Consider the following 13477-nt stretch of genomic DNA (forward strand, 5'->3'; position numbering starts at 1 on the left):
CAGTCCCTACTGAAGCTCAGGCCTGGAGCTTCATTCCCTATCTAAGGTACATTGTAGGTGTGCCCGTCTGTAGTCCTGTCTTCCAGATGACCCTCAGACCCATGTTACAGCCTGGTCCTCAGCTCTGTCTCTGGCCCCCACTTCTTTTGTTCCTGACTGGAGCCCCTGGATGGACCCCTGACCTGGCTCATTCCCTTGTCATGCCTGAGGTTGTCAACAGACCCAGTTACTAGCACCTGGTTCTGTCTGCCCCGATCAGACCTCAAGGAACTGTGCCCATGGTACAGGCATGGCTAGTGCTGGAGTTGCGCTTGACTGCTGGCTCAGATTTCTTTGCTAGGCAGCTCCACTTTTGCCGCTCCTTGAAACAGAGATAGATGGTGTCATTGCTGAAACATAAAAGTTACAGTGGAAGCCACTAAATTAACATATCTTTTTCTATTACCTAGTCATTCATCCTCAGTCTTTCCTATCTCTTGTCTCCAAAGCCACATGCCTCCTTCCTATCAGCCATTAACACCTTCTCAAAAATATTTTCTCCCTTAATAACAGTGAGATAGGAGTTAATATGTGTCTTAATGGTCCTAATACCATCTGGTTGACATACTATACAGAGTGAGACAGAAGCACATTTGGGAGTCCTGAATTGTGGTCTGGATCTGGAGGATCTCCATCTTAATCCAAATGCACCTTGAATTTCACTGTGATCCACAGTTTCACAGGTTGGAAGGGATTTCTGTAGACTGATGCAGCCTTCTACTGAAAGCAGGACCTCAGATTAGGTTATCTCTGGCCCTGTGAAGCTGAGTCTTTGATATTTATAGTGGGGGAAATTCCACCACTTCTCTAGGCATCCTATCTTTTATGCAGCTTTGAAAACTAATGAAAATACAGCAGGCACTGCCCACCTGTTAATATCATTCTGTTTGGATGGAGTACTGCATTGTAGAGGCATCTTACAAAGGCAAGTTTCAGTCTGGGGTATAACTCTGGTTCAAGACTATGAAATGCTCTCCCACATTTGCTAAATCAACTCACTTTTCCCAGGAAAGCCTGCTGACTTAGAGCTGTTGACAGCTGAAGATGTTCAGACCCTGCGAAGACTGGTTCATACAGCTAGTTGTACCATTCATAAAGATCAATTTTTCCAACCCCAGTTCATGTACTGTGACCATTTCACAAAGCTCTTGTTAAATATACTTCAGAAAAAATGACTGTAATCAATTAGAATATAATTAGAGATGTCTTTGAGACTCATGTTATACATTTCTTGTATTATCTTTTCTATTTCTAAAATCCAGATGGAAATGGTATAATAAAGTAGCACTATTGTCTGCTAAATTAATCTGGGGCAAGTTTCCTCATAATGCTACAGCTCAAATTTAAATTCTTCCTATTCTTCCTAGTAGGTCTAAAAAAAAAAAAGAGAGAGAGAGAGAAAGAAAAAAAAGTTTTTCCATTGAATTTCACATTTGCAAAACAGAAAGCAGAGGTAAATCTACCCATGGTATTAGCATTACTTTGTAACATCTGAAAGCAGTATGATTTTTTTATTCTTGCAGTCAAATCCCGTTTTAACCTTACGAAGCTATATGGAATGGAGCGGTAGGGTTTGTTTCATTTAGAGCTCTTTCAATTTGTGTTCTGCTTAACCTAGTGAACTCTAGTTAATTAAGATGTTCCTATAAACAATTAAGCTTCTTGTAGGATCGTTAAGAAGATATAAAAATTTATGATGTAATAAAGTGTAATAAAATGATAAAGTGGTTAGCACATCACAGCAATTTATGTGCAGCAGCATAGGTGTTAAAAGAGACAAGTAAGCAGGTACTGTCACCTAAACAGCCTGCAGAATTGTGGATGAATGTTGCAGAAGTCCATCATTGCTGCCCCAGAAACACATTGGTAATTTGCACTCTCAGGTCCCATAGAATTTATCCTGCTTATCTGGGAATCAAGAAGCAAGCACAGTTTTGCTCCTGCCTGAAGCTTTGCCATGTAGTGAACTTCTTAGCACCACACTTAAGGGGGCAAGATCAAGTAGTTTCACTACTACCTTACAAAAAACCAGCCTCTACTATGTCTGGGAAGAGGAATTCCAAGTGCTAATTAAAAAATCATTGGTTTTATTGCTTTTGCACATAGCAAGTCTATTTTTTTCCTTACTGGATTGTCTCCTTAAAAAGAGAGGGTAAGACATAATTTTCGAAGACATCTCCTAAGATTTTATCCTATGGTATTGAGTGGTCTACATGGGACGATGCCTTCTCTGTAAAATGTAAATTCAGTAATGATGGGCACCAAACAACATCATCCGCTTTTGAAATACCTTTATTCTAAACCTCTCTGGGCATTTTATAGTCAGTCAAGGGAGAGCATAGCTATAAAAGTGGCCTTAGATGTATTTCAGAGTTGCCAATGAGTATCTGGTGGTATTAATCCCAGTTCTGTGAGAGTATGAAGTGCAATTAGTAAATCAGAATTTTTTTCAGGCAGTAAAATGTTCACAATGAGAAAAGGCTTCACTGAGATGTTAATATAGCCCAGCACAGCAGAAAAGGGCACTTCAGAAAGGGTCACAGTGTGTTTAGGGCTTACCAGGCACTGGAGCAGCCCTTAGCTGACTCCTTAATGTCTGGTCAGGGATAATCTCACCTGACCACATCCAAGGACACTGGCATATTCAAACCCAGGGCTGTGAGCCACTAAAGCTGGGGACAGGGAGAACGGTCTAACCTCTTTCTGATTGCCTTAAAATGTCCTGGGGGTGGCCAGGAAGGAAAAAATAGAAATTTAATCTGAATGGACCCCCAGGGAACTCCAAGGAGGTGTGAGTGTGAACATATGTAAATTAGAGCCTGTGGTTTATCCCCAGGGAAAACCTTACTTAGCACCTGAGGATGTCAAATTTGCATGAGGACTAAACCCTTGACCATATGGTAATGTATGTACCATCTGAATACAAGGATGGAAAAGGAAGGCTTTTTATTTGATCTTGGGGCAACTAAGCATTATTTCCTTTCTGTCACTTGTGTCTTATAAACCTTTAAACCAGTATTATTTGTCTTGGATGCCCTAATACTTGGATATTCTCATTTGCTTTTACCTCAGCTTGACTTGCATTAACGATGATCTCAGAGTAACACAAAGCAAACAGTACATCACATCACTCCTACCAGTGTGGCAGGCTTTAAACCGAAATACTGGGTTAGAGTACCCACAAGATAACATAGTGCATCCTCGCTGTGCTGCATTGGCCACTTTGGGAATTGCTGCTGAAGGGAAGCAAAGAGGAATGGAATAGGCATAAGGGGAGGCTTAAAAAAATGTTTACCAGCAATGAATGTTAATCAGGCAGGGCTCCTGGAAGCAACTGAGTAATGAAAATATGCCTTAGCCTTCAGGGTCAAAATGAAGTTACAATAGATGGATTAAAAATACTTTGTCAGTAAAAAAACAAGAAAAGCCAGACTAGATGTAAAAACAGTTTTACTTTAAAAGTCATGAAGAACTAGCCTTGTTATCAATGAATTGTAGATAATTACTTTGCTAAAAATCTCTATGTAACTAAAAAAAGAATCAAATCTATGACGTTCTCAAGTAATTTGAAAGCATTTTAAAGAATTAAATAAACTGAATTAAAGGAAACAGGTATGTTCAGTATGCTAAAATTCTATTTTTTATATCCTAAGGAACAATACAAAAATAAACTAATTAATTTGGGTTTTTTTACTATTATTATAGTAACCTATAACAATAGGATTAAATTTCTTCTCTCAGTTTTTAGTATTTATTCTCTACTATCTGTTTTAAAGTAAAAAACAACATGGCAGTTCTGCCAGCTTTTAGAGAAACACTGAAATCTGTGACATGTTTTCATTTTCTGTTGTTTTGTTTTATTTTGTTAGAAATTATCTTTGACTTTGCAAACCTGAATTTCTTTCACTTAATAGCTTTGGACTGAGACAAATATAGGAACCCTGCTGATTTTATTTCAACATAGCACTCCTCTTCCTTCCTGCCTCATTCCTGTGCAGCTCACATTTAAAATTCAAACCTTCTTCCTGGACCAAGCCCTTCCAGCAAATCCAGGGTAAAGGAAAGATGCAATTTCTAAAATTTCCACAGCACCTTCTGTTTCTTTTCTTTATTTACACCTATCTTCCTTTTGTTCTCACTGCATGATTCTTTTACCTGAAGATTTCATGAACTACCATATAGAAATTCAGAAAACTGAACCGTTCTGAATGGAGAAGTCACAGTCATATCATGCATCTGACTTCATGATGGAGAATTCTCCATTTTCTAGTGGAGGTTGCTGTTTTCATTGTTAGTTTCATAGCAAGCTAGTACATGCATTGTATAAATACTGGCAGAAGAAAAATTCCTTCGCAAGGTGAAACTGTAACCCACATGGCATGTCTTTGAGCATGAGTACTTACTGGATGACAGCTTTTAAACTGGAAAAGAAAAATGGGTTTGCCCTATGTGCCAAAATCTACTAGTTAATGTTGTTTTCATTAAAACTGAAAGGAACTTAATCTCAAAGTTACTAGAGAAAAAGCCTGGCTAAGTCTTGGACTGGAGATGGGGCTGTATGTGGCCTCACTGTACGTCAGAGAGGTACTAAAGCCTCTGCGAATAAATATCTCAGCCCTGAGCTGCACTGATTGGCATGATGCAGATGAAAAGACATCAAAGACCACTAGAGGAATCAGCTTCCTCTGAGAGAAAAAAAAGGAGGAACACAGCAAAAATGTTCACAGGATACTTAATTTCCTACAGTAGATAGAACAGTGTGAAATTCAGCTAGTCTAAGAATGCACGTGGTATACCAAAAACATCTGGAAAAGATGCTGTTGTCTGATAGAGCTTTACCAGTGATCAGATTGAGGGCAAGACAGAGAACTAGTATTTTTGATTTTCTGACTCTCTTTGAAACATGGTGACAATGACTTCAAACTTAGTCCTATTATTATACTGTGCATTTTTAAAATCTCCGCAAAGTCTGAGATACTGAAACTAAAATAAATAAAATGAATGTCATAAATACTAGCTTTAGTCTACTATGACATACATCACCTTGGCACAACTTTTTATAGCAAAACAGTTATGAGAGAGGGTAGGCTGTATTTCCCATTGATACTGCACTGGGTCTTTTGCTCTGTTGGACTAGGTATAATAGGAGCATTTCTGCTAGCAGTATGGTAGTTGTTATTCTGACATGAATGACAAGCATACAAAGCAAAATGCAGTCAATGAAATAATCTTTTTACTGCAGACTTGCTTGATTTCTTTCCTCATAGGCTAAGATACTTCTCCTAGGGGAAGTGGGTGGCAAATATTTCTAATAAAGTTTGAGTAAGCGATTTTTGTGCTAAAGCTAGTAAAATGTCATTACTATCTTCATAGTATAGTATGTGACTTTTAAGACAACAAAAATAGCAGAAGAAACCAATTCAAGAACTCAAGGAATTCTTAATTTTGTGTAGTCATCTTACTCCTATTTTATTTAAAAGCCACAAAATGTCATAATTCTCCTTTAAAAATTAGACCATTAAGATTTTAGTAAGATTGTATTTTTCACCATATGGACTATACAAAGTATCTTAACCATAAAAAAAAAATAGAAGGAAAAACATCTAACTGCTATCTGTTTGCATGCTTGAGGCCTAGGAAATGGCTTATCCAATTTAAACCATTTATTTTTGTTTTAAAAAATAAATTCCCACCAAAGCTGACAATATAAAAGCCAGACTTCAGCTGCAAACAAATTGAAACAGTCTAGTTACCCAAATCCCTTAAAATACCCAGAGATTCACACCAGCAATAACCCATTCTCCATTATGCACAGCAGTACTAGAGAGCGCTGGTATGGTCTACACAGCTTTTGGCTTCACCCTTAAAAACACTGATGGCAGGACTACCACTGCAGCACAGGGGTGCAGGGTCAAAACTTGATAAGCTGCACTTTTGCCAACAAAAGCATTATCTTGCCACAGAAGAACTTCTCTGATCAATCTGTTCATATATTGACAATCCTACTTTGGCAACTCCAGACAGAAGAAACTGAACTTGTAGGAAACCTTTCCTTCCAAGCAATGTGTGCAGCCCATTTTAGGAGAGCAGAGAAAAAAATGAGAAATAATGGAAGCAGAAAAAACAGAAAATAGGCCAGCATTTGCTAAATGCAGTAATACTGTGGTGGCTGAATGCCCTTTCCTCCTCACTCCAAGAATTCAAACATTTTAAATGGCTGTTATTAACATGAATTAACTCTGTACAGATTAGTCAAATACAGCATGAGAAGACTGCAGTTCTAAGCTATTTTTGATCTGTTCAGTTAATTATGATTCTAGGTTATCAGAACTGAGTAAGCACTGTACTTCCTGTTGGAAACACCTATTCTTTGATAATTACATTCAGTAAAGCACTACATCATGTGTCAAGTAGCTGAGTTGAAATTCATTAATAAAAATCAGAAGGAAACCCTTTAATTAAAGCAGCAGAAAATACTATTTGCATTCAAGGAACAATTTCTAAAAGTACCGTGGTAACGGTTTAAAGAAAATCACTTCTGAACAGCAACCTGATTCAGTCATTTTGAAATCCAGGTGCTATAGTGCAATGAATTGATCTGTCTCCTGAATGCTGCCGTCAAAATCCTGGAACATATCTAAGATCAAGAATTGAAGCAGATGCATCATAGTCTCCAGGAAGTAATTTATAAGGCTATGCTTTAAGTATGTATATGAAACATATATCTGACTTGTCTTGCCTTGCCATAAAATGTAAATACGCCAGATGAATGTACACGAAGTGTACTAAAAAAATAAAAAAAAAATAAATCAGAGCATTCTTTGCTTGGTGCAGTAGTAAAACAAACACTTTCTAATAATATATAGCTGTATTAAGTTTTCTATTTGGAATGTTAAGCACTGAGGTATGGGAGCAGGTGGTGTAACCCTAACCATCACATTCACTTTTCAGCTTTCTGGATTTGTAAAACAGAGACATTTCTATTATACATTCTGTGGTACTCTCAGATTATTTCCATATATTCTGATTTCGAATTCAACCATCTCACAGGGAAGAACTTATCAGGAAATCTGATTACACTTTTCTAAGATGTACCTGTTAAAAAGAAAATGTGGGATGCCCATATGCCAGAATCTAAGTGCTACACTCCAAATTTCTATTCCTCAACCTGGAAAATAGCTAGGTAAGTCTTCCCTACCTGTGGATTGGCAAAACCTCAGATGCTGATTCTACAGGAAGTCTGAAGCATGCCTGAAGTATACAAATTTTGTGAGATTTAGCGATCCTTCCAAGAAATGTAAGTCTGGTTATACTGTGACTGAAGATACCTTTCTGGGAAATAAGAGGAGCAAAAATAAGTTGTGTCCCTAGAGAATCTAGTATATAATAAATCTGCAACCAGCTACTAGATTGGCATTGTTAGTGTATTTCTAGGCAGGCTATATATTACTATGCAGTGACAGAGGACTGCATGGTACCTGCATTCCTGCTTTCCTTTGCATGTATGTGAATGTTTGAAAACCTCCTCTGGCAGTCTGTGCTGTTGAATTTGTTGAGCATTCACACTTGCCAGATGTCAGCATACTCAGGCACAAATACACGCAGACATGAACTAAATAAATAGAGATCAAGTGCATCTTAGGAGGGAAGTACTAAGCTTCCACCCCAGGCCTCATCAAAATATAACAGAATTTATAGAATATAACCCCCTGAATATCGGGGGTGGGGGGTGGGGTGTGTGTGTGTGAAGACTGCGCCAACAGCCTAGTTCATGGGAAGAAATCTCCAACACTAAATTCTTCTGCAAACATACTAATCTTTGTCTTTTTCCTAACCCACCGACCCACCCCCCTTTTTTTCTTTTCATTAAACCATTTTAGGAATCCTCCTTTTTTGCTTTCAGTTACGTATACAGCTCCTTCTTTCTCGCTCATGCATACCTTAACAATATTGTCAAGTAAAAAACAACCAACCACCAAACACAAAAACCAGTAAAGGATAAGTAAAATGAAAGGTCTTAAGTGTATTTTGATGCCTTTATATAGGATCTGGGCATTCTAATCCCTTATTTCTTTCTTTAGCTACTTAAACATGGGAAGAGAAGTTCAACTCACAGATTGTATATGCACACTTTTGTTGAGTCATGTAGGATACAATCATTTCATTCTGACATCCAAGCCCCGACAGTATGACATTGATACTTTTGCATTTCCATTCAGCTCAGTGACTTACTGGCTGACGCTCCTTTGCAATACAAGTTCTGCTGTGCAACCATACTATAAACTTTCTGCATTTTCTAGAGACTAGAATATTTTTTTGAGCTGTACACAAGCTGTTGAACTCCAGTGGCCCTTGATGCTATTGCCAGAATAATAGACTCTTGCTTTTTTATCCTAGAAATTTCTGAAATAAAAGCATGTGCATACACACACATGCACAAACCTAGAGTGCACGCACATGCATGTACAAATAGATATCACTACTGTCTATATCACTTCAGCTTTTATTATTTAAAAATACTGTGAAAGATGGACAGAATAGAGAAGACAAGCCCAGAACTGACATTTCTTACCATGTGCCACCCAGCCATGTTTACACTGATCACAGGTTCTCAGGTTAATCTTCCCTGGCTGAAAACATTCACATGTGCAATTTACCAGTGTACAGCGGATGGCCTGGAAAAAGAAACAGAAAACAAATATTAATGTTTTTCTTCCTTCTTGTACAAATTTGTTGTGAAGGCTAGAAGGGTATTAACTGTACAGCAAAAACCAGCCTTCTAACATTCAAAGCATTGCTCATTCTTTTAAGTAGAGATTACTTTTCTTTCAAAAACATACAGCAGTATCCCTGAGCAATGACAACCAAAATGCTTATTCAATAATAACATAATCTGTTGTCCCACGGAGATGAATACATTCCTAAAGTCTTTAAAAGAATTGTTCTATTTCCTTTAGGAGAGGGGATAAAAAAAAAAAAAAAAAAAAGTGGCAGGATGAGGATTCTGTAGGTGTTCCACAAATTTTTTTGTTTTGCATCAACTGCCTGAAGGAAAAAGTTACTAGTCATGTTTTATCATAGCAGCATATCAGCTTGATTAAAACCAAGAGTAAAATAAGGAAACAAAAAACATGCAAAAAGAAAAACTACAGATCTCTTTACCCTTCCCCCATTATATCCAAAGGTTATTCTCATTTTCTTTTTGGGGATCACGTAAGATATAGCTCCACTACAAAAAGGAATCATGTATTTGATGTGTTCCCAAAATAGGATAAAGTGATCAAGGTGCAAGAATAGCACTGGTTCACAAAACATCCTGTAAGTTTCCTTTGCACCCATCACTTTCTCCAACATCTAGGCACAGCCCTCTACCTCTTAGCTCTCCCTATTTGCAAACATGTAAAAGATGAAACTATTTCAAAGCAGCAATGCTAAAACTCCAGTCCCGTGCAGCAATCTAAAATTTGCTTAAATAATACATCTTATTAATAGCTCATCCCCCTTTTTAAAATTATTTCAGAAATTACACAGGTTTACTTTGACAGGGGCTATCTACATCCATAGAAAAGTGAATATAAATTGAACGAGACTCTCTTTAATGTGTAACAGACATATGTTTTTAAATAGTGTAGAAGATGACCTGTGCACTTCAAACTGCTACTAATAAATTTATGGCATGCATTTAGATGTAATTTGCATGAAGATTTCTGAGACAGAGAGTCTTATTCTGATCATTCACAGATTAACAATCTACTGTAACTACCAGAGCTGCCAGGAAAAGATATCTCTATAGATTTAGATGCAATCAATGATTACTTGGGGGCTAAGGTGGGGGAAGGGTGCTTGTTACCTATGGCCACTGAGATACTGAAGCATTATGAAGGCTCTTGCCTTTTCCAAACAGCTAACACACAGGCACACAGACACAGAGAGAGACACAGACACACAGACAGACACAGCCTCAGACTCTCTCCCACTCCTCACCCTTCCCTACCAGAAAAAAAAAAAATTACCTTAACTATATTGACTTAAAGAAAATCACACCCAACTCTAGCTTGGCCAAGCTAAACTCCTTGGTTGCTGACAATGAAAAAGGTTCAGAGTTATTTTAAATGTTTTCTCTCTTTACTTATTTATCTGCATCAGACAGCAATTTAAAGCCATGCATAGTTCAGGGATCCACTTAAAATCTGTATTTCTCTGACATATTTCTGGCACAACAGTCCTTTCTCCCTCCTATCCTGTCTGCTCTTTTACTATCTTTTACAATCAAAAACCTAGTGGGGAAAAGAAATACCCTGCTTTATTATGCCTGACACTTCAGGGCCTCAGTCCCAATGTCACCTGTCCAATTACTCATTAGCTAGGTTATAAAACACTGCTGTATGTATGTGTGATTAAAAGAATTAGTAATATGAAATATAAGGGTACCAAAAGAAGTGCTGACTGTGCAAGAATAATATATGTGTTTGTGGGTTATGAGAAAAAAATTCTCCTGAAAGGTCCTGTTTCATGTTCAATAGTTTATTGACTCAGTAATATATCAGGTCTCCACTGGTCAGTAATGGTGTTCCTTCTCTAATATGTTCATTAATTAATGAACTCAGTAATTAATTGTACTGCAAGAAGAAGGACTTACAAAATGGTATTCTTATTTTACCATAAAAGGTTTTCTCACGTTCACCACCTTTTTAAAATTTCTGTACCAATGTGACACACACTTATTGTATTTGATGTTATTTTGTCTTGTTAACGTGTCACTTACAGTATGTATAATAGGAGTAATATAGTGTATGTACACATACTAGATCAAACTGTGTCATCTGGCAGAGTTGCTTTATTAAGGCTCATCAGCATTTCCATTAGAACCCTACCTATTTTTGGCCTAGAGGTTAACAGGTTGCCTGTAAAAATTGGATTCAGCTTGAACCTGAAATACAATGTTTCAGCCTGAGAGTGAGTTTTATTACACACATTCAAAGATGATCCATTTAGCCATTATAAATTATAAGATGGGGGGGGGGGGGGGGAAAGTTTAGAGGTTTCATGTTTCTTTCCTCTTCCCTGAGTTAAAGAGTGTCTTGGTAGTGTAAAGAGTTGAAGGAGATTAACTAGTTAGTAAGATTTCTATCCTTAATACATAGCCCCCCCCCCCAAATCACAAAATCTTTTCAGAAACGTGAAAATGTCAGCTTGACCATCAAATAACTAAATCTGAAAGGTCTTCAAAAAGAGCTATGCATTTTTATAAACTAATATGGATTGGCCTGACCAACTCCAAAGATAAGTAGCATGGCCAAAACATTCAGCCTGGCCTTACCTGGCCACTTCTGCAAAAGGTGTGTTGATGCCAGGTTGTAATCTGCTTTTTGTTGTTTTCCATCCCATCACCAAGACTCCGTATTTCTGAGTGTTGAGAATGACCCCTCAAGCTGCAGGATGCCCATTTGGGACTGGAAAAACTCATATGCTTCTTCACATTGGCATGATCTTGGGCAAATTACTATATTAGCCCGATGCCTACATTCCTTAAACAGTAACTACATACAACGATAGTAAAGTGTTGTTGTCTTGTCACAATATATACAACATAAATTGTGAGTCACTCAGCAGTGATGGAGGCTATTGAAAATCACAAGCAGAATTTAGTCATTATTTCAAAGATTCATTTTTCACTTTACTTAGTCCAGAATCATGGTAACTACCGCAGATCACTAACATCCAACATGAAACCAACATAACTTGGTGGAGAGAAGATTCAAGATGCCACGAATAGTGTGTATTCCTATATATATGGATGGAATATAAACATTCATTAACATGAAAGAAAGCATTGTCTTTAAAGACCTTCACAATGCAACTGACATACATACTGAGCCTTGCAAGGATATGTATCTGAATTATTAACCGTATCTTTCTTCTGGTTTTCAATACTACTTCACTTAGACATACAATTCACTGACAGTTTGTGGAACAGTCTTGGGAATGATCCAGAATGGCAGTGGGCGATGAATGTTCTGTAGATTCACTTAAGAATCGAAAGCTGTAATGCAGCCTCTCCATTCCTCGGTGGCAGGACGTTAAAGGTACAGGGAAGATAAATGCACAGTAGCTGGTGTGCTTGTAGGTAGCAGTGTGGATTGGTGCAACTGTGGTTGGACATCTGTCACTGCTCAGTTTGAAAGGGTGGGGAGGGGAGTAGGGATAATACAGAGATCCTCGGTAAGTTTGCAGCAGCTAAATATTGTAGCCATTGTTCAAATCTGTTAAAAAGTAGATATAAAAACCCAAAGGTGTAGCAATGCTAAACTTTTGCCAGAAAATGCTCCTGTAATTCTGCCTTCACAATATACTGCTAAAAAATTTACATAATAGGTCTCTGTGTACTACACTATTTTGTACAGAAAGAAACAGAAATTTTTCCTAAGGTTTTACTCAGAAACTCCTCTAAGAAAGATAGAAAGAAAACAGAAGGAAAGAAAAAGAAACCAGTGACCTTGCACAGTGAGAAAAACACTAAAATCTGCAAGTAACAGGCTCCCCCTGCACCAGCTGATAGGCAAACGTGTTTGGATGACAACTTGCAGGTTAAGGTCCTCAAGTAAGCAGTGAAACGGTTAAAAGTGTCATTATGTTCTACCGTGTCAATGGTCTGCAGATAACAGAGGAGTTCTCAGACATTTTTATACATCCCTTCCACTGAGTTTCTAACACGACGTTCCTTGCATTTCTACCAAAATTAGTGGCCCTTAAGGACTTGTGGAGGAAACTGACTGGATTTCAGTAGAATCATTTAAAACAGGTTACACAACTGATTCTTTAAATCCTGAAGTAATGCTATTAAGGTTTAAAAAGAAAACACACACATACAAGAATAAATGAATGGGTTTATAACTGACACTGAAACATTCAGAAGAATCTTGCTGCTTTCCTTGAGATCTTCCTATAAAGTGTAATGCAGAAAGAAAGGAACTTTGTCTAGTATTAAAGCATGTGGTCTAATACACCTATACATGTTTGTATGACTAACATTAAAAGACGTTAGACCTGGCTTCTATGGCTTTCCTCTAGACCAAGGATATTAATTTAACATAGTTTGGGTGACTTAATTATATCTAACAAGTAAACATTATTCACATATTAACAGGAACAGCCTATAGCCGTAATGGAAAATCAATGTCTAGCTGTTTTGCAGAGCTTCCAAGAGATAAGAAGTAATAACCTATCATGAAAGGGATCACAGTACGGGCGATGAGGAGAACACCTATAGAAGAGGTATCATTCCTCCTCTGGAGTTCTTACAGGCAACTGCAAAAGATGGAGGCAGTTTAAAATAATTCAACATTCTGGGGAGATAGATTTTGCATCTTCCTTTATTCTGAGTTTTAATAGTAAATCTAACAAAAATTCTTAATTTAACTTGTGACAAGGCTCCAAG

At 37.6% G+C, this 13477-nt stretch overlaps 1 protein-coding gene across 2 annotated transcripts in view; it reads right to left on the minus strand.

Annotated features, from left to right (window-relative positions):
• BNC2 (basonuclin zinc finger protein 2) overlaps positions 1 to 13477 on the minus strand; it is a 327256-nt gene that overhangs the window by 106054 nt on the left and 207725 nt on the right. For both annotated transcript variants that reach the window (XM_080371893.1, XM_080371894.1), the window contains exon 3: positions 8612 to 8714. In XM_080371893.1, the coding sequence (XP_080228019.1) occupies positions 8612 to 8714 (103 nt within the window). The remainder of the gene's footprint in view (positions 1 to 8611; positions 8715 to 13477) is intronic.

The sequence above is a fragment of the Falco punctatus genome (genome assembly GCF_963210335.1).
Source record: "Falco punctatus genome assembly, chromosome: Z".
Classification (NCBI taxonomy): domain Eukaryota; kingdom Metazoa; phylum Chordata; class Aves; order Falconiformes; family Falconidae; genus Falco; species Falco punctatus.